The sequence below is a fragment of the Aquila chrysaetos genome, chromosome 9, assembly GCF_900496995.4.
Source record: "Aquila chrysaetos chrysaetos chromosome 9, bAquChr1.4, whole genome shotgun sequence".
Lineage (NCBI taxonomy): Eukaryota > Metazoa > Chordata > Aves > Accipitriformes > Accipitridae > Aquila > Aquila chrysaetos.
In genome coordinates this window covers 37,784,652-37,807,280 of record NC_044012.1, presented here as the reverse complement: position 1 = coordinate 37,807,280, position 22,629 = coordinate 37,784,652, and the positions used below count along the sequence as shown (strand labels likewise).

The 22,629-nt window shown below is 40.5% G+C and overlaps 1 protein-coding gene across 16 annotated transcripts in view; it reads right to left on the bottom strand.

The window, feature by feature from the left end:
- Positions 1 to 22,629, bottom strand: part of ARVCF (ARVCF delta catenin family member) — a 293,557-nt gene that overhangs the window by 47,691 nt on the left and 223,237 nt on the right. For 14 of the 16 annotated variants that reach the window (XM_030024130.2, XM_030024128.2, XM_030024129.2 and 11 more), the window contains 4 exons: positions 22,010 to 22,193; positions 7,265 to 7,382; positions 5,804 to 5,975; positions 3,502 to 3,519 (listed from right to left, as the gene is read on the bottom strand). In XM_030024130.2, the coding sequence (XP_029879990.1) occupies positions 3,502 to 3,519; positions 5,804 to 5,975; positions 7,265 to 7,382; positions 22,010 to 22,193 (492 nt within the window). The remainder of the gene's footprint in view (positions 1 to 3,501; positions 3,520 to 5,803; positions 5,976 to 7,264; positions 7,383 to 22,009; positions 22,194 to 22,629) is intronic. The other 2 variants (XM_030024135.2, XM_030024137.2) reach the window with 1 other exon arrangement.

Here is a 22,629-nt window from a genome sequence, read left to right as displayed (position 1 = left end):
GCGATGGGATGAATTCAGAACAACACAATTTAAGCTGCTAGAGGTGGCTTCTGAACAGGGACTTTACCGGGCTGTTAATGGACGTTTACAGGAAGGGCTGAAAGCTCCACCAGTCAGGATTCTTAAAAGCAAACAGGAAAATGGTCCTTGAAAATGTAACACGGAGATTAGTCTGACTCTTGACTGGGAATAGGTCACAAAATGGGAAAGGCCAATACCTGCCCTGTTATAGCAGGGAGCCGGTACAGCTTCTGCACAGTGAATTCAATGGGCTCTACCTTTCCTCTTGACAAAAGCATAAACATATGCAGTACTATATAGAGAAGAAATAGAGCTTTTAAATACCAATATGAATATTTAGAAATAACATCAAGAGGAAAAAAAAAAACCCAACAACCTTAAGGTAGTATTCCATCCCCTCCCTTTCTTTGGAAATATCACACACTTTTGTTTTGAAATGCCAACACAGAACACCAGCCAACTTTAACTACTGTGCAAAACAAAACATGCACCTAGAAGGTCTGTTCATCTGAAGTAATTTGCTTAACTAAAGTATGAAAAAGCCTACCTAAGCTGCCAAAAGGTTATGCAGCCAGGTACCATGCCACTCCTTTGAAAGGTATCTTTTCTAAAGAAAGGGACAGGAATTAGCTGCACTTTACAGCCCTCCCTCAAGTTTTTGCTCCATGAAAGAACAAGAAACATGTTGCTTGGGGAACCAAATACCAGAAAGAAAAAATGCTGCGCATCACCAAAGGACATTGCATTTCATAATGGCAGCTGAACCCAGTCACTGGCTGCAAACCCTTGTTGACCCTTAGAGCATTGACAGGAAAAAGCAGGGCGTAGGGAGGAAAAGAAAAGGAAAAAAAAAAAAAAAAAAAAGCATTGAAGGAAGTCAGTCAGTGTTTAGGAAAGATTACAGACTTAAGGCAGTCCGATAAATGTGACTCTTATCTACAAGTAGGACAAACTGTTTTTTCACATGACCCCGAATTTCATGTCTCCGGTATTAGCTAGTTTAAACCTCAGAACATTTAGTCCAAGAGCCAGACCTTATTCAACACGACTACTCATTTCAGAAGTTCTCTCTATAATTTAAAGGTTGGGGTTTGAGATGGCACAGTAAGAGTTCCCTTCTTTCTAATGCAATGTTTACACAACTTTTTAAGGAAGAGATTGGCCAGGAGAGCAGTGTTGGCTTCTACATCTTTTGAGCTGGCAATGCAGAAGCAACTGCCTGTTTACTAAACCATCTTTCATTAAGACAGCACACCCCACCCGTGCTCTGTGATTTTCAGTCACTGTCTCCCAATTTCTGGGCCAGACTGCAAATACTGGCCATCTTCTATGAAGCCTTTGCTAGTTTGTCTCTCAGCCCTCTGAGAAACTAACCCACCTCGCAGGCAAAACCACATCTGTTCAAACCAGAAGCTGCCAGCTGTTTACTAATGGAAGCAATTCAGAGCACAGAGCTCTGACCAAGGGGATTTCAACTCTACAAATTACTTGCTTAATCAAGTTGAGCAAGGGCCAGGTTCAGAAATACCTGAAGCACCTACATTTTCCAGGGCTTTCCTATAGAAAGAAGGTGACAAAGCTGTAAGAAGACTCCAAAAGAAATCCATCTAGATGGCAAAGGTTTCAATCTGCAGCCCAGCTGGTATTTTTCCCATTTTATTTTTACAGGACCCACAAATACTGGTTTGCAGTTTCTAAAAAAGGTGACCAAATTTAGCAGGTTCAGGAGCCTACCAATTACAAACCTCTCAGCCATTCCCTGGCCTGATCGATATCAGAGAAAACCAGCTTCACTGCCAGCTTCTGTAGCTCTGAACACCTCCCCCTGTCACTCAAGCCTGTGAGTAATGCTAGTGCACAGGGATGCTGAAATGACCACACTAGCAGTAGAAAAGAAGTTTAATACCCTGGTTTTGTACATCTCAATTTCTGCCCTTCTGTGCATCTCCCTGCTCTCCAAGTTTTCCAGCCCGAGGTATGCCAGAGAAGAGACGATGCTGTTAGATCAGAAGCATGGCTCCAAACTTTGCCAAGAGACAGACAGCTTTGAACATGCCTGCTGAAAGGTCTGTTTTATGAGACCTGGCTGCAGGAATTGGCACAGCACTCTGGTTTGGGAAAACTGCCTGACATGAGACTTGCTTGTGCAAGATGCAATTTACAGTCTCTGAAACAGTGGGATTAAAATTCTTTCCCTCTCCCCCCACTACTTTTCATTATGTAAGAAACAACGAAAACATGACCTTTGGCATTTTCAATCTGTTGGAAACTCAGTACAGACTTTGAAGTGTGACCCAGCATTATTAACCTCTAATGTTGTTGTTGATCTTCCTCAAATGTCGTTTTGCTTTACTGGATAATCAAAACAGCTATTCAGCTAGACCATTTCTGCTGAAGGATTAATACCCAAATGCTTTCCTTCTGGTTAAAATAAAAAAAGTTGAAGGGAAAGAGATGCTTCACAACAACCTCCCCTTGCCCACCCCTCCACCCCCAACAGTCAATACTGTGCTTGTTAATACACCCACTGAACTAGACTGCAGGGGAGTGACAGAAAGCAAGGGCTGAGCTCTGTCTTGCCAACATGTCCATCCTCCACAGGCTCACCAGTCATAGTCTGAAAGCAGCATCTCACAGAACACTACTGAGCATCATTTATTGGGTGGAGCAATTAGGATTGTTGGGTTGGTTTGTTTTTTTTTTGTTTGTTTTTTTTTTTCCTTCCAACATTTCTCCTTTGGCTCAACCCTCCAGAACTCACTGATCTGAAGCAAGTGTCACAAACTGAAAATGACCCTGCCTTTACCCCTGAATAAGTCTCAGTAACACAGTGGAAGTCTCCAGGGCACTCACAGCCTAACAACTTCCCAGCCTAGAAGGGAGAGAGGCAAACTTTAGCCTCACTCTTGTGTATTCCAATTGCAATTTTACTTATCGTGCTAGGATGAGAAACTAAAGGGCATATCCCCCGAGGCATTTACTGGGGGTAGCTTCATCTAGCTAGTCTGAGTGCCAGTAACAAAGACGCAGCAGCCCAGGCAGGCGTGCCCAAGCAGACAAAACACCAAGGATCCCCGAGAACACACATCCAAGCTCCTGAGTCTTCATGGCTACTGCTACGCAGACCAGCTAGCAAAGCTGTACTTTGACATGACAGGGTTGTGAGGCAACTCGCACACACGTGTTCCCTCCCTCTCTCATAGGGTTATAAGGCCAGTTGCATATCAATTCCCTTACTGCACTTACACCAGGAACGAATAAAACCTTGTCTTTTCTATTCTCAGTGTGGGAAGAGCAAACTACAAATGCTCACTCAATTAGAGGATTTCCATGCCTACTGAAATGAACAGGAGGATGCACTGGGGGAGCAGAGGAGAAGGTGAATGAGCAAGACCTTGATCTCAGCTCTTAGCCTTGCATGTAAAAGCTGAACAAAGCATATTATGGCGATGATGAAAAGAAAGTATTGCAAAGACTCACCTTGATTGAACCACTCCTCTAATTACCAGAAAAGCAGCAAAAGAAAAACAAAAATTTACAGGAAGGAAGAAAACACAAAGGAACAGTCACAAAGAGGCAGAATTTCACAGAATAGGTTCAAAAGCTGAGTATTACAAGAATACTACAGAACTTTCATCAATTAAAAAACCAAACCAAAACAAGATATGCCACTTTCTCCCTTTTGCTCCTGCTGAAAAAACCCAATCTTTCTCCGCACAGCTTTTTTTTCTTCCTCTTTTCATTAGATGAAAAGGTGCTTACAGAATTGAGGGGACAGAAGGATGACTAGCCTTTTGCAGAGGTGTTTGAAATGCTATGATCAATGACCATGAAATAAAATAAAATAAACATGGAAACACTGCAAGATTAAGTGAACAAGAGGGGGAGAGAACTGATCTATTTTGAAGTCCTAGACTGAGAAAATTAAGGCAGGTTCAAACAAGGTATTCACATAAATTTAGTAGTGAGAAAAGGAAGCTTCTCTTTACGATTTTAAAAGCACATCTATTAATGGATTTTTATTTTTTAAACACAACGGTTGCCTGTCCCCCTCTATCCTTCTGATCTACATACTACCAGCTGCGAGCTCAGCATTATTACCAGTTGATTTCCCTCTAGAGAACAACAGACTTTAAAAAGAGCACTGCAAAAAGGGGGAAAAAGTATGTTAAAATACACTTTGGTAATCGTCATTTCCTGCTGAAAACACAGAGCCAAACCCCAGCTGTCACTGAGTGTCTGCATTGCTCACTGAAATCTGCAGGTTCGTCCTCCGTGTCAGATGATTTTGAAACCAATTTGTCCAAAAAGACATGATCAGATGCTTTGGCTGATAAACAGAAACTATCAAGGCGTACAGACACAGAAGGCATATATAGGTCAGCCCCAGAGGAAACCGGCAGACACTTGACAAAGGACAGCCACCTGAGAGCGCTCTCTTTTCACTGTCATCAAGAGGATGATGACAGTTCTCAATCAGCACACTCCCCTCCTCCCACAGTGCACACTCATAGCTTTTATGTCTAAAAATGTTTTCACTGACTGTGTTGCTCTCAAGCAGCAAAACAACAGAGACTGCAAGTGGCAGGAAACAGGCTTGAGTCAGCACATGTTCAAGGTTTCCAAAGGATATCACACTGAAGTTTTAGTCATTCACTGTGGGAACAGGCTGGCCAAGCAGGTGAAATTCTTTCTTGAGCTTTCCCCCCAGTCATTAAAAGATTCCCATCAATTTTGTATCTTTTTTTTTTTTTTTTAAACACAGTTTAAATCTAGTTGATGACAGACTAGTCTGCAAAAGCAAGTTCACACTGTGATGACTTCCCTAGCACATATGGAAATATGTAACATTTTAATAACATGTACAGGTCAGATCAAAGGAAGAGTAACATGCAGCACACAGTCCGTCAAGTTCAAACAATTCTGTATCAGCTCTTCAGGACCAAAACCTTCCTTAGACCTGGCTATAAATAGTAAGCCAGGATGTGGGTACACATGAATGAGGAGAACGGAGCCTAGACGGAAAATGGAGTTAATTATCTCAGAATTCAGTCTAGAATAGTCATTTCTATAAAACAACAAAGAAAACGGATATAATTTGAGTGTCTCTTTCTAAAGGAAAGATGGAAGGGGGGTTACTGAGACTATTAATCCTCTATTGTAATGAAACTCATTTGCAACACTCCTGCCCCAGAGGAGAGAACAGGTCTAAAAGTGACTGACAATTAAAAGCTACAAAATCATGTTTGCAATTTAAATTACTGAAAGAGTGACAGAATTGGGAGGCTGTATGTGTTGCTTGTGAGTGGGAGGGTAGGCTTTTAGTTTGTTTTCAAATGTGAGAGACTGGAGGCATAGAAGACATACAGACAGGACTACCATGCACTCGGATGAATGCATGCTGGCCTGGCGTCCAGAGGCCGTGACACATGCTACACAGCCAAGCAAGTGGACTTAGCATAGATTTGACAGATGCAAGAACACAGCAATGTAGAGGAGAAGCAGAGCACGTCCCCCTTTGTCCAACAGCAGTGTCATCCGCCAGCATGCACCACTCCTATTTAAAGCCAAACAAAACTATAGCAATCATGGAAAAAATTCCCAAATAATCTAGTAGTAATGCAACAACGGAGATGAACACATGCCACGACACTACAAACACGTACCTCCACAAACTGCACCGTTCTAAACCAGCATGATGAACGTGCTTGCAAGAGCAGGCCTACACAGCAAAATTTACCCCCAAATCCATGTCCAGTTCTGAGCTCTCTGCAACACATACCTTTAGCTTTTTTTCCACCAAAACAACCAGCATCATCTTTCTTCTTCTTCTGAGAGCCTCCCATGCTTGTCGTCTGACTGGCATCTAGTTCTTGGTACTTATCAGCTCCGGGGACCTCTTTGTGGACGTGATAGGAAAGGTTCCGCATGATGCACACACAGTTCTCCACAGACTGTTACAGAGAAATTTATGTTATAACAAGTATTGCACCCTCTTATTTGCAAACCATTATGTTATACAATGGAGGGTTTGGGGGAATTTAAAAAAAGCTCACCTGCCCCAGGAAAAGAATGTAGCTTTCAAGGAAGATTTAGTCAAGACTCCTTAAATTAAGGTTCGCTCTTGTTCTAAAATCTTCCAGAAGTGAAGTGCTTCATAAATAGTACCCATTCAAAATGAAAACTCTCTAATCAAAAATACCACCTGATCTTACATAAAGAATAAAATTCACCAAAAGATCAAACACACAGTGGAAAATGATCACAGAAGGTTTTTTTGGTACTTATCAGCTTCTTATCAGCTTACTTATCAGGTTCTTCCAACCTTTACAATCCCCAAGGGGCCCATTTTATTAAATTTTCTCTGGGTCAAAACATAGGCCTTGTGAGAATTTCAAGGTGAACACACGTTATCCTGTAGTAATAGCTAATCCATAGCACATCAGGTTCTGACAAGAGCAATGCTCTGTAGGTTGCAATGGAAACCACCAGGTGGTTACAAAATCCACTTCCAAAATTATCTGATTAAGTGACAGGGCCTTGTAATTCCCTTGTACAATCCATCACACAGTGGGACTCAAAAAGAATAAAATAAGGATGCTTTACAAGCCTTACTGGTGTCATAAAGCAATAGTATGCTCCTTCTTTTTTGAACAGGTTAAACTTATTATCTTCCTTAGGTATATAAATATGCTTTTAAGCACCACAGGATGAGATGACAACAAAAACAGATTAATCAAAATCTGCACCTAAAAAAATAAAGCCACAATCTAAGTGCTGCAGGTCTGAAGACATACCTTAATGTCTAAGCACAACAGTCTTTAGAAATGGTGCTGACTAAAGTCTTTAAAATGGGAATTGATTCCTTTGCTGGTATTGTACAAAGCACAATACAATGGGACTCAATTCTGATTTGGAGATTGCACTTGTAAGTGTCAATTAAACAATGCAGAACAATAGCAATAATGTCACTGACAATAATAATTGACTACTCTCCCCACCTATCAAAACCACTTGCCTTTGCTCACCTCATCAGCCACACAAGGCAACACAGCAGCAACATGCTGATACCCCATCACTAGTAGCATGGATATCATGACAGAGATGTGAGAAAGATAATTACTATGTTTTCTGAGGCAAGCATAATCCCCTTCTGATACTAGCAAATAGAAGTCAGATCCTAGTGCAACACTTCAGCCTAAATTAACGGAAACATCCATTAAGGTTTAATACTCAAGTTTACCTTATTGTCTGTATCCTTCTTGCCAACTGCAGACTGTAGAGCATGAAGGAGGGCATCCACCAAGCCATCACACTCTCTTAGTCTTCTGCGTGCTTCTGCTCCATCTGAACTTACATTCCTAACAGGAGAGATTTAAAAGAAAATTTAGCCCTCTAAACCTTCACCATAAAGTTGAAGGTGCGTCGATTTATATACTACAATTACTAAGAACTCGTTACCTTGGATGAACAATTTGGAGGCAAAGTAGTCTGACAAACCTATTAAAACTCAGTAAAATATGGGCAATGCACATCTGCAACTCCCTGAATCTGAACGAAAAGGGAACACAGTCACAGAGGTGCCTACAAACACATTTTTCTGAGTTGCTGGTGAGGCCAGTGATATACCTTAAACTGGACAGGAGTTTTCAGAGCAAACAACACACAAAGCAAAAATTTAATTTCAAAGCCACAACTTTTAATCTGAAAAATACTTTCATCACCATCTTAAGAAAAGCACATAAAATCACAAGACTGCTCAGCAGTATTCATGGCCACAGAAACTGAAAAATGAAAAAGATTAAAAACAGGTGTAGAATAAGCTATATTTTATTTAATCAATCTCTATGTAAAATTCTTCTTCACTTTCTTTGGCCTCTATCTGCTCCAAAGAAGTTCAGATGGGAGTCACCATATACAACTACTGTCTCCTTGACTGCTCAAAGGTTCTCCAAATATGTTCTGTATTCCCAGCTTTCATGACTGGAAGTCACTGCCACCCAGTTTAAATCCCGCATTTTGACGTTTAAAGCCCACCTTTCACACTATGTACAGCAGATTCAGCACAAAGCCTGGATCAGTCACATTTAGAAAGTAAAAGATGACAGTCAGTATGTTTATATGGCTTTAAATTTCTCAAAACATTGCAGAAGAGAATGGCACAGGTAGAAGATGTGAGACAGAGCAGTGAAAGGCTGCTCGGAGTTGTTGAAGTTGCACATATCAATGACTGCAGAAATTGTTAGAGGGGAGCCATGAACAGCCTCGCTTGTCCAGCAAGCATGCACGCTACACATTGAAGGCCCAGCCTTGCATAAGCATCAACCTGCCGTTACCCAATAAATAAATAAAATTCAGGTCAATTATCCAAATGCTACCTTTTTCTTTCCCTTCTCTTTTTTTTATATTTTTATTTTTCTTTTTTGGGGGGTGCGGGAATGAAGTGACAAAATGATTCTTAATAGTGCTCGCAGGCAAAACCTATATGGAAAGTTTTCTCAACACTGAAACACACTAATTTCAACAACACCACAGCCAACCTTTCAGCTTTCAGGGTCTTTGAACTCCACAAACCCATGTAAGGTTAGCTCTCAAAAGCTCAGGACACAACCATTACCTTCTGCTATCAGGATCGTGCAGCCAATTTTTCTTTTTAACTAACTAGAGGGACTGCCAATCTCCAAGTAATTAACAAATCAATCATGGTCCCCTCCCATGTCCCCCCATCACTCAGGCAGGCTGGTATGTTAATTGGATGACTAGGAAAAAAACCCGCATTTTCTCAGAGACCTCTCAAAATCTGAAGACACTTAATTGTGAGCTGGTTGCTGTAACAGCACATTAACTTTCAATTAAGAACACAAATGAAATGCACAGATAAATGAATCCTTTCCCCAAATCCTAACACACAGCCTGACCTCTAGCAATGGCTGATACAAAGCAGGTAAAGTGGATATTAAAATATGATTCCACAGGATATATGGAAGAGAGAATTCTACATGCTGTTTCTCCATCTCTAGTTGCACTAATCCTTTTGTATCAAAAGCCCAAATGTGAATTTTAATGTAAAGTCTTTATGAAACTGAAATTAGAATTCAAATTCTCTGTGATACCTTTCAGGAGTTTTAGCAATAAACGACAGCAACTCCACCTCCAAGCACATCTATTAAAGGGGAACATTACTTACTAAGCTTGAGGGTAACAGAAACACACTAAAAATGGTCTTATCTGGAGCTGTGCATCACATTTCTTATTCCCTCATTAAATCTTAGAAACAGAAAGCGAAAATACATAAGGAACACTTGCAGACTAAAAAAAAAAAAAAAAAAAAAAATCAATCAAATTTTGCAAAAAAAAAATATTCTTCACGCCTTTCTTGCCCCATGGCCCAGTTGTAAAAGGTTTTTCTATGGTCCATTTGTCCGACCACACTTGTAGCACATTTGTTTTACTGCTTTGGTTATCAACAGCATCATAGTATTTTGTATCCTGCTTTCTTACTTCTTCATCTGTATTAGGATTAATATTAAGGTAGACATTGATAAGGTTACAATTGAAAAAGAAACTATAAAAGTGCATCAGTAAGAGTGTGGCTTGCTGATATCACTTGCTATATCTTCGACTACAGAAAAATTTACTGAAAATTAATGCCTCAGGAAAAAATTCCCACATATATCACACATAAATAAGCATGAAAACTCTCCAGGATCAAATTAATAGCTAATTAATGCTATGAATAAGTTATCCAGATATCAGACTTTGCAGTTTTAATGTTGTAACTAAAACATCAGAAAAATGTATCCTTATGAGCATCTCATGCAGAAACATCTGCTCTATAAATACCCCAAACTCTTGGGATTCTGCTAGTCCTCCCTCCTTGGGTAATGAGATTCCTGCAGCCCATAGGATTTATCTAACATGGAACAACAAAACCCATTTCCTTGTGTGTAACTATAACCCAGACCTACTGGAGAGCTTAGCTCACATTCTTCTCCACAGAAGTCTAGGCAAGACAGATCTCAGGAGACCCGAGAGACCTGCTTCAGAGTCTGCTCCTTCTGCTGCTCCAACACTGCAAAAGGCAGTGAAGATCTCCCAGTTCCCATGGGAATATTTTCATTTGAGATACATGCACAAGTACACCAAACATCCCTAAGCAAAGGCGGGCATGGTGAAAATGCAGACAGTATGCTTTGAGTAAGTTCTCATCTGGCAATCCCAGAAGTGCTGCCAGGGTTGGTTTCCATGATCCAGAGCAACCTTCAAAAGCTCCTGTAACCCAGGAAAACGCCAGATTGCATTTCTGCCTTGGGGTGTTAAGACTCTATACTATCTCCCTCCTTGAAAAACATCACCTGGTAGTCATCAGTCAAATTCACATCCTGGAGCTTCAGGAGGGACTGTAGTGTGGAGACAAGAGCGATTCCATGGACAAGAGAGCTAGTGCTAGTATTGGTCATTAAAAAGGACAGAAACTGCAACGGAATAGCCAATCCGCTATCGCACTCCACTGGCTAGAGTAATGAAAAACCTCTTCCAATTTCACATCTGCACTGGAATTGTTCTTGGTGCATCTTACAGATCTATTACATGTTATGGAATGAAAGACATAACTAAAACATGTTCCAAAGGAAACTTTCAAAGCAAAGTTTCTAAACACCCTTCTTTCAAGAGTGATGAAAATAAACAAACAGGCAACAGATTCCAGCAGATGTGAACAGAGGATGTGTAGTTGCCTTACACAGGGTGACACTTCACAGAAGGAATGCAAAGCCTCACCCAGGGCAGAAACTTTCCAAAACTCATGCAACAGGTAGACAGGCAACATATGGCATCCAGACTTGGATAAAATAGAGAGTTTTGCTTTTCACCAAACTTTTCTACACGAGACAAGCATCGTTTTATATCAGAAGAAAATTAATTCTTCACTGGATGGAGTGTTTGATACAAGACACCAAACAGAAAAGGAAGCCAAAACCCTAGCTGAGGTGCTTGTTAACTCTGTTACTTAGGAGCTAGGCTGCCATGCAACAACCGGAACTGCCCAAAGATTTTGGAATTAAACACATTATCTCAGTGACTTGCTCGCTGGGGCAGTTTAACATCAAGAACCTCTACAGATGAAGTCAAAGATACTTTTAAAGTTTGAACAACTTGAAATAGGACCTCTGCAGGGCTTTTGAGGCACTGATGATGGGCAAAATCCTGTTACAAGTGAAAATGAAGTTGAGTGCTTGTTCAAATGGGTGGGAATGGGGAGGAGGAACTACCTGAACTACTTTTACACAAAAAAGTGACGAATGATATCTGCCATTCATCTCTCGTGTTCTGTACCGTCTGCTTCCCTTGCCTTGCCTCTTCACCCCCAGAGAGGCCTCTGCTGCTTTCCCTGCTTTTCAATACTTTTCCAAGAGTCCATTAAATGAAAAATGTGTTTTAAAAATAATAGTATCTTTCTCACATCACACTGCAAAGGGTAATAGAAAGCTTCACAGTGTCCTTACTGTAAATATATACAACACTCAAAAGAGCAATTCTAGGAGCAAGATATGGAATTACTGTCCATGTTACTCAAAGTACATAAGAAGGAAACCAACTGTATGACTGATTTTACATAAAACAGTAAAGCACAAATCTCATTCCAGAGATTTTAAATCCACAGCCTTTAGCTGGAAGAAGCAGCCTGGATTCTTCCTCAAATTCTTGGAGTCCAGACTGTAGACAGGACTAGTGAAAGAGGATTTGTAAGGATGTTCAAATATATGCTTTCCCTGGGAAAACAAAACAGAGGAGCACTAAGTAAATGTTAAATAAGAGTAAATACCTACCAGCATAGAAACACATCAGGCTAGGAATCCAGTCTGTTGGTATTAAAGACTTCAGAAAATGGCAGGGAATGTGCTGAGAAATCTGTTCATGCTTTAGATAAGGTTATCATTATCACCAAATAGTCTTCTTAATAATATGCAAGTCTGAATGTAACATTTACATCTGCAGAACAAAGTTGGTATTCATCACCTCTAGGATAGGTGAGCTGTTCCTACTATCTGTGCCACACACCAAAATTACCCTCAAGAGAAAAGATTTAAAAGTAATTAAATGCATGGCACTTAATTTGCACTATTTCAATGCAAATCATGTAGCAATGCCCCCACTGTGCTCTCTCTAACAATCTGAAAGATAGAGACGTAGAGAGCTTTTGGGTTTTTTTCTTAATGATAGAGAAACCTAGTAATACAAGCATCAGAGAGATACATTTTTTTTCTCTGAACTTTAAAAATAGTATTTTCAAGACTATTGCTGTGTCTGCCACCTGGCTGGAAAGGCCCATCAGTTGTTATCCCACAGTGCTGCAGATGAAGCTGAAAGCCAGAAGTTAGAGCATTACTGAACACTTACCATCCTGCTTCAGTTCAGCAGGTGTTAAAAGCACTTTGTTTAGAGACCCAGCTGGGAACAAAGACAACAGGTTGCGGACTTAGTTTTTTATATAAATAAGAAAGCTGAACTGGAAATTTTTAAGATATCCTCCTAGTAACGTTTCCACCTCTCTCTGGAATAAGCATGGACGAGAGCTGAAGCTGAGACAGTGATGAGCTCTTTTCAACAACCTCTTTGTGCACACTGTGGAGTCTCACATTACCCAAATGAATCCTACTTTTTACTATTGTAAACAACCTTCTAACAGCTATTTTGGTATTGCCAGGCTAAAACGTAACATTGGCTCCTATACAGTTTATCTCAGCACTGTTGAAGAAGATAAGGATACCTGAGATCATTACAAGCCATAGAGCTACAAATGATTTGGGTTTCCTGGTGGGTTGAGCGAGTGGCACTTCACAAGTGGGCTGAGTTATGGCAATGCTGTGGCAGAGCTGACAGGCAGTACATATACCTTGCTAGACCCTGACTAACACCATCACTGAGGCTTCATTGTCTAGGCATTGAGTTTTATATACTTCAGCTGATAAAAAACCTACAAGGTTCTCACAAGTCTAATTTAAATATATTAGTTGTTCTATCCACCTACTCTGGCAGTCAGAACCCTTGCTATAAAAACGCCCTTCCACACGCACACTTTGCTTCACTATTAAGAAATATTTATTTGGATGTCAGCCAAAGGACATTGATAAATAACAGTTGCAGTAAATGTACTCTATTTCTGAGCGTATTTCTAGGTACTGAATGTCCCGAAGGAAGAATATACAGCATTTTAAAAATCATTCCATCATTTCATGTAGAAATATAATGAATTCCATACTTCAGTTCACATGAAATACCAGAAAGTTTAATTGGTATTAAGTTCATTGTTCTGAAAATAAGAGAGAAAAAGAAAGAATCTGCCTGTAACACAAACATAGCCTGATCCAGGCAGCACTGGTCAAAGAGCCCTGTACAACACAATGGAGTTTGGCAGCAGATAGCTGTATCAGAAATCAAGCAGCAAATACGGTAAAGAAAATAAGAAACAGCCAAAGTCCAAATGAAATGAACAGGAAGATAGGGGAGCTCTACTGATGGTGACATTATGTAGGGAGCAGCTGTTCAACTGAGAAAAGGTGTATCAGATCTGGGCAGGAGATCCCACTGCAGATTTCTGCTCCACTTCAGCTTCCGCTTACCAGCTAGACCCAAGAGAGAAGCAGCAGAGCAGCCCTGGTTGCCTTGCGTGTAAAACCCTTCCAGCTATTTGAATAAATGGATTGGTTTTGTTTAGTTGGCCAAATGCTCAAAAGAGGACGTACCAAAGGCCACCCCTGAAAAAGGACTTCACAAGTTTAGTCTGTACTCCAGCGACACTAGCATAGAGCAAGAGATGTACAAAGCACACTGTCACATGTCTCACATTCATGTCAGCACTGTCTATAAGAGCTCCCTGCAATAAGCAGGGGCTTAACAGCCAGCAGTACAGTTTAACAAGGTACAGATGTCAAGTCCATCCTTTGTTATCTGTGGCTTTCTATATCCAAAACACCACGTAATACCTTTTCAGTAAAATACTGACTGGTTACCTCTTGCATGACCTACTTGGAGAGTCTTAGCTTGCTCTCCTGTAATGCAAAACGATGCAGAGATGCACTACACAAGAATTCCATGATGCCCAGCAGCTACTTAGCTTCCAAATTATTCCAGTCTCTGCTTGGAGGAAAGGCTAAGGGGCTCTGCTTGCTTTATCGCACATGCTTGCTGCAATAGGAAAAGAATCTCAGAAATACAAAAATGAGGCAGTATTTATATAATAAAGGATCACGGCTCACATGCCTTCCAAAGCAAACTATGTCCATTACAGTAACTGCAGCGAGCTTCGTTTCAGCCTTGCTCTTCATCCCACCACAGCGACAGACATTTTTGTAGATTCCCTTCACTGACAGCCAAGGGAGAAGGGACCTAGATTCATTCCTAAGTAATGACAGAAGGCAATATGCAAGTGCACAACTTTAAATTTATACTTTAGATTTGATTGTAAAGCATTAAGGTTGCATGTAACTAGGTTATGTCTCTGCTGCTAAAATCTATGCATAATTTATTTATATTACAAGCTAAACATCAGGAACTGTCAGGAGGAACCCTAACAGCTCCTTACTAGCACGAATTAAACGCTCTGCTCATCATATAAGCCCCAGGACAGCCATATGCTGTGATCCTGCACAGTATCAGTAAGCTAATTAAGAAACTGCCTTCGTTCACTCCTCTCTATTGTGTGGGTTTTTAATTTGAGTTGGTTTTTTTCCAGTCTGGGTTGGGCAGATAAGCTTCTCCCTGTTCCGTGCTGCTCGCTGCCTCGAAAGTGAAAATTCACAGACAAATTTCTGTTCAGTTTTTATCTCGTTCTAAAACTATTCCTCTACTGAAAGTCCAGTTCAAAAGTACCTGTTGCGTAACAAAACACTGACGGTATCATTAGCTCCAATTTCTGGAGCAGCAGTCTCCCAAAGGCTGTACCCAGTATGAAAACAAGACGAGGGCACCAGCCTTCAAGCATGGTGGGTGGGTGGACAGAGACATGGCAGCCTCTGCCCTCATCTCCTCCGGGTGGGACAGGGAAGTGCTAAGCTTTGTATGAAGTCCCGTCCAGACCTCCTTGGTTAAACAACTGCCCTACAGAAGCACACAAAAAGAGTACTTGAACTATGATAGTGGAGCACACTGATTAAGAGGAAAAGTCAACCAAATGACTTTGTCACAGAATCCTTTTCGGAGTGGGGGAGAAATGTAGCTGCTGCAAGAAGGTCTCTGTACTAATGCTAGAGTCGTTACACTCAATTACTAATTTGCTGCTGATAAAAGAGAGAAAATAAAAGCTGGCACCTGAAAACTCACATTTACGTATCTTTCTCTGTCCTGCCATGCTTCACTGAGCAAAGCTCCCCTGACACCAAGGGCAGCCTGGCTGGCAGCACTGTAGCAGCATCACCTGAGCTTCACCTCCTGCACCCTGCTCTTCACTAGACAGCACCTGCAGGTTAAAGACTTGCACTTAAGTGCCTTCTTTCTTTGGTGAGTTGGAGACGAAGGCTGCCTCAAGTATATGAGAACGTAGGTAGGACAAATATTATGTGACTGTCACCACATACTATTATCATGCCTGCAGGATTTAAAGATGGATAGAGCTTGAAGGTAATTCACTTCGAAAGCTCTAAATCCCAAGCATTTTTCTCTTCAGAGAAAAGCCATACATTAATCATTAATAAGAAAGGAGGGCATAAGCACCTAGCTTTGACAGCCCTTCTTCCTCTCTTCCTCAAATTCAGCGTGCAGAGATGGGAAGAAAAAATGGACACACCAGTATCACTGAGACACACATACAGTCATTTCCAGGGTGCAAAGAGAGAGAACTTTTCTGCCAAAACAAGACCACAGATTCTGTTTGACAAACCTTCTTTACCTCCATGTGCCTCACAGATGCACACACGCCTGCTACAAACAGTGTGGGCTGTAGGTGTTTGCATGCATACATATATTCACAAGTATATAAAGACGTTAGGACTCAAGGAAGGAATGTATTACCATCAAGCAGCGTTACATATGACTGAAGCACTGTAAGTTACATCTGCAGGACAGGATGCACATGTAACATAACCTTAATGCTCTCTGTCCTTAGAAAAACGTTAAAACATTTCCATACAAAAAATCTATCTGGGACATCCTAAGTATTAATGATTTACCATGAAGCTCCTGCAGTCCTCTTTCCTCTGAAGTACATAAAAGTAACAGAAGCTTGCAGATACTCATACATCATTTCTCATCCTGGTGGAGTATGTTTTCAGCTCTGAATCTACAGAGTCCTTATCTCAAGTCTTCAAACATCGTATCTCACACTTACCATAGCTCTTAGGTTTTGATTCCACGGGACCAAACTTTTAATTTATACCTACAGGAGGTGATTATTCCCAGCTGTTGTCTCTAGGATCAACCACTTCAAAATCCTTGAACTACTGGTATTTTACCAGCTTCAGGGGAAGGTAAGGACAGAGGTACCAATCCCACGTTAAAGACAGGAAAGGGAAGATCAGTGACCGAAGTCCAGATCCACTCAGGCACTTAGGAGCCTGAATCTCACCAAAACCAGAAGGAGATAGGGCTATTAAGAATTAGACCACAAAAAGGTTTATACCATTAATCTTGCCTGTAATTATGTCAGGATAGTAGCAGAACAGCAATTAAATCCATACTTCTCAAGTCTCTTGTTACAGCTCTAGCCACCACATTGTCCCTTCTCTTCTCAGGAGCTCATGTTGGACAAGCTGTTATGTGCAATTTTGATCTGAAGAATGCATGTTTTTAGTGGAAGTCAAGTGGGTGCAGTTTGTTTGTGTTCGTACACCCACGGCCAGGTCTCTGAACCCTGAGGCTATTTGTGAATGCGAATTTCTGCGTACTTGGAGAATTGACAAGAAATGCTGCAACTACAGATGGTACCCTGGAAAAAGGAGCACTTTGCATCTGTTTGCTATGCAAATTAATTCATCTAACATTTGTTGACAGCAGGTCAGTTTAGCACAGGAATGAGGCTAGAAAGTTGGCAATTTAGAAACTAAGTTCTACTCTGTCCTCTCAGAAGTGAAAAAAATCCAAGGGAGAATTAAAAGTAATTAGGCAGAAAACAGCAATTAAGCCCAGAATGAATTTCATTTTTAAATCATTAAAATCCTTGCTGCTTGCAGAGAACTAGGAATCAGGGTAGATATCTACAAAGAAAACAAACAAAAAAAAATGGGGCTGCAGCTGCACGCTCTGACCCACAAATGCGGCACTTCCCCTCTAAAGCAGAGAAGCATCTTTGGAGAAACCTGGAGACACAGCAAAGGTCTCTGGCACTGCCTGGGTGCATGTAAACTAGCCTCAGCTCCATCAATCCCACCAGCAATTCAACTTGTATTCTTCTCCTAAATCACCTTAATGTCTGGGTCAAAGTTGTAGGAAGGATCATGAAATGGCCTTGTTAAGATGTACCAGATCATTACATTATTTAAACTGGAAGAGAGTACAATTTAAAAATGAATGCTTCTGGACTGCAAATCCCAGTAGGGATTTAGGGGTTTAAAGAAAAAAAAAAAAGAAAAAAAAGACAGTAACTAGAAGAGACATTCTCCACATACCTAAAAGAATAAAATACAATGCTAAGACATGAAACTTGTACTCCAAATGAAATAAAGGAACATCTGTGCATATTTAATGATTCTCCTAGCAAATGTCTTCCTTCTTCCCTAGTCCTACTTTTCCATAACCAAAAATCCACTTAATTTCAATAAATCAATCTTTGCTTTGTTTTTTACTGTTCTTTCGTGATTTCCACCATACCTATTTCTCTCAACAGGTTCAACAGAATATAAGAATACCTTCATTTTATAAAATTACACCTAAGGTAGCATCTATCACGAGGCTCATGACCATTTTAAGTAGTAAAATTATTATGGATATTGCAGATCAATTCACCATACTGGGTCTGCCCCTAGAAGAGAACACAGTAATATAAAAGGAAAAATATTTTTCCTGATCTCAAGACGAGAATGGAGACAAAATTATCATCACCTGCACTAGTTTCTGAAAACTTCAGTGTGTCTTAGTAAAGATTACAGAAAAAGCATGCAATAAATCTAATTATCAGATCATAGTTTGCAAGTTTGCTGTGATGCCAAGTCTTTATTTTGCAAAAGGGAATACGGGAATACCAAAACATTTGAAGAGAGTTTTTGGCAAGTCAAAGTCAAGTGGGATGGCAAAAAGAACCCACTCGTCATGTTCCAGATAATATCAGGACTCAAAAGATCCCTAGAACAGCCACAGTCATGGGAGAAGGCTTGACTTCAGAAGGAGCCCTTAAAATAAACACTGGTCTCCAAAGTCAATATAAACCCTAACCAGTTGCCTCTTCTTCCGTTGATTCTTACTGGCTACATATACATTGTCAGTTAGCTATGGTAGTTTGGTATGGACATCACTAAGTATCACAGGTAATCCCAGAGTTATTTAACTCATAGCAAAGAGATAGTATTCAAATGGCTTGCTTGATGATGACAAACTTTGCAGTTTCTCTGATTTCCAGCTTGTAAATGACCAGGTCCAATGTTACGCAGTATCACGCACAGGGCTTTCTCAAATAGCAGCTCAGACAGATCCATTCTCCGGAGTGCAAGTCCTTTGGTCATACAGACTAAAATCAACATCAAGCATCACAGATGGATTTTTGTTACTTCAGAAAGTGGTAGAAATCAGGGCTATAGAAAGCCAGCAAGCTACCTTAGCTTTGGGTAAGGGGAAAAAGAGCGCACGGATCATGCCTCTTATCTTGCAAAGTTAATTCCCAAGTAAAGCAACTCTGGTGCAGGTTCAGATGTCTGCTACGCTATCGGCCCCAATTACTGACCCCTCTGCTAAAGCATCCTTCCATCCCACATATACCTGAAGCACTAATCTATCTGTGCTGTTAATACCAGATGTTAATCTACCCTTAGGCACATGCAGACCAAGCTGACTACATAGAATACAATTCACCCTGCCCTACCCAGACCTGGACATACACCAGCACCTGAACTCCCAAAGCGAGGAGGGAAAGAGACTTACAACTTACACAGGGGAAAAAAGGTATTGATAGGTCAGGACTGGAAAGGAAAATGGGACGGATCAAGATTTGAAGAAGAGGTAAAGCCAAACAAGTGTTGGTTTTTTTTTTTTCCCCTCTCCCTAAATTACTTGTTTTCAATTATTTTGAAATAAGTGTTTCCAAGGCTCCACATTATCAAAGGAGAAACCTAGCTTAAGAACAAAGTAAAGTTGAGAAAGCAGTGTAAAAAAAGAGGGGGAAAAAAAAGGTAAACAATTAACCAGCAGTTCACGCTGTGAATCACTGCGTTTGAAACAAACCAAACTTGCCCACATCTGTTGATAAACTTCATTAACTGAAAAAAATGATACTGAAATGAATGCCGTCCTGCATGCATAACTCCTTTCTTCTGCTTAGATATCTGAACTGCAAGGACATCTGAAACCTCGAAAGTTCAAAGATTTTCTCAGTTTTTTTGGAAGACAACACAGCATACACCTGAGGCTCACTTCCAAAGGGGACAAAGGAGGCTGGCACATCATCAAGAGGACTAACCTCCCAATTAAATATCAAATTGGTAAACAGTTTGTAGTCTGCAATAAGCTCCATTCATGGAAAATTGAATTTCTAGGACCAGCTACTGTGTCAACAAGAGAAGACTAGGCAAAGGGGTTTTTAAACACTGACGTCTGTCAGACAGATGGCTGCAACAATTTATTCTCCGCTGGTGTTAACTATCTTATCTTGCTGGTGCTTTTAAGGATGAGCTGCAGAGGATTTCAACAAACAATGCAAAATTATTTCCAACAGTACTAATGATAATTACTTTTGATATGTCCATTTTTATCGCTAGATCTGGGAGTGCACTACAAAAGGTACGTAATACCACCAACATCGTAACAAGAAGTACGATCAACTGAAAGACAGCTCGTATCTCACCTACTCCTGCATACTTGTCTGTTGTCCTGGACTCACTTTATCTCACTGGAAGAAGTAAGGAGGCAGCAAGACAGTTCTCTCCCCTTCCTATGCAAAAGGTTGCTCTCTCCACAGCACAAGAGACACACACGGACAAACTACCTTTTTCAGATTACCTTTCCCTGCTAACCTGCCATCATGTCTCCATTTACCTTAAGCAACTACTTTCAAGACTGAAATCACCTTGTCCCACATCTGACCGAAGCCTCAGATTTCCACAAGGAAGCATGTAGTCCCACATGACTATGACAGCAGAGACTATAGATTAAAGGACTGAAATACATTTCCCTCCTTCAACAACAGAAGCAGTCACCATTCACTGGCTGCTGTCCTGATGCATTTGAAGTACATCAGGACCACTTTCAATTACCAAAAGTTCAAATTCTCTAACGTATCTCAGTACTACTATGCTCCACACCCCTCTTCATTAGCCTTAAAAATACAATGTCCAAAGTGCCACAAGCTTCTGCATGTCCTGTAAAACCAGTACTTTACTTTAAAATAAAAAAAAAAAAAAAAAACCAAACAAACCAAACAACCAATCACCAACACCCCCCCAAAGGTATCCTGGAATGTGGAACTTCAAGTGGATCCACACACAATTAAAAATTTATGATGTGGACTATGTTAGTCTACTAATGATCAATTTATTGTCTAAACTTACTGGAGAATCTCATATTCATTCAGATAATCCTTTTATCCCCCACCTTGACTAATTTCCTCTTGCAGAAGACCATTAGAAAATGAGACACTAGTAAGTAAAAACCTATGATGTCTGGAGCCTACTCAAAGGACCTTAGTTTCCAGCGGGACTGCAAATAATTTCAGTAATGGGCACTTTCAGAACACTTTTCATTACTTTCTTCATTTGTGAAGTTACTCAGGGGAATAGTTACTGCAATTTACAGACCACAAGCCCAAGAAACAGAAATGAACCAACTTCTGAAGATGCATTAATCAGTAGAAATCTGACAGAAGTATACTTCAGAGTAACAGAAGGTATGATGCCAAATCTTTATTAGTTTTGTTCAAATTAATTGACTTCTTCATAAAGCTAAAGAATCTAACAGGGCATCTCCACTATTTTATCTCAAAGAAAAGCAAAATGAAAGAGGCTGAGTTTAGGGAACATTGGTTCTTCAGGTTTTGCAGACTGCATTAGGACTCCTCCTGACCCCAGCTTCTAGCATCTACTGTCCTACTCTCAAGGTGCTCTCAGAAATGCAAATACAATTTCTAACCAGAAAAGGCTCCTTTGCAAGCAATATTAGAAATACATTCCTAAACAGTCAGTAGTTCAGGTTCTTAACTAATTTCCCATAGGTCATTAGTCACTTAAGCTTAAAATACGAGCGTGTCCACAAAGTGTTTGTGGCTAAAACTGGATCCATGTTTCAGGCTCAGTGTAATTCCATGAAACCAGTTCCCCAGCATCTGCAAAAAACCCCCTTTTAATAGGAAAAGCCCTAAAACCAAGAAGGGAGCTGTCTGAAAACACACTTTTCAAATAAATAAAAATAGCACCGCCAAGGGAAGCAGAGAAGGTACTAAAAATTTGTAGAAACAGCCCACTGATCACAGTACAATAGACAAATGGAGGTATGATTCTCAGTACTTGCGGCACAGTTTGCATTGCAAAATGCTTTTTTTTGTACTTAGCTTGGCAGTTACCTGGGTCACTCTCCATTGTATTATACACCGTCCTATATAGATCCTCTCCCCCTAACCTGGATAAATGACCTACTCTTCACACCGACCCCACTGGACAGACGTACATTGACAAGTCCTACAAGAGAGTCCGTGGCAGGCAAATACCTCCAAGCACTGCTATTGTGGCTACTGAAATGGGGGTATCTCTGCAAAAATGAAAGATATATGACACTTTATTTCAAACTGAAATAATTTAAAAAAAATCCTAAACACAGGACGTGGTGAACAGATTAATACTCCACAGTTCTGCCTTACCTTAAGCAACCAGAAGTGTTCTTGAAGACAGTTGTCCACTCAGCATCGCGAGGCTTGGAGTCCTCGTTCGGCTCACTCTCCCAACCTGAATGGGGTATAATCACCTCATTGGTAAGCGTCTGCAGACCATGGTTGATGATGACCATCTTCAGGGGCTCATAGGACGATAAGTTCCACAGGGTGCCTGCAGGAAAAACAGTGATTATTAAATAAACAAGAGAGTAATAACTATTTTAAATCTCTAGATTAAATAGAATCACTAGATTCACAGAGAATTGCTGGAAGGTTAAATCATAAAACTAAACAAAAAGGCGAACCCACTTGATGAGACGCCAGACTAGCACATAGCTTAGGGAAAATTCCACAGTGGCTGCAACAGGAACATTTCCAAAAGCACGGAAGCACTTTTATGAAGACATGGATATTGTTGAAGTCATCAAGTTCTACAACTGAGTACATAAACGTGATGTGTTATTGGACATAAATAGGATTTTTCTGCTATATACAAATTTTGTTACACTTTCAAGTCTAGCGATGCCTCAAAAAGTAAAAAATCATCCAGTGCAGCAGACAAGTATATTGAGCAAGTCTTAAAAACAGGGATGAATTTATTAAGGATC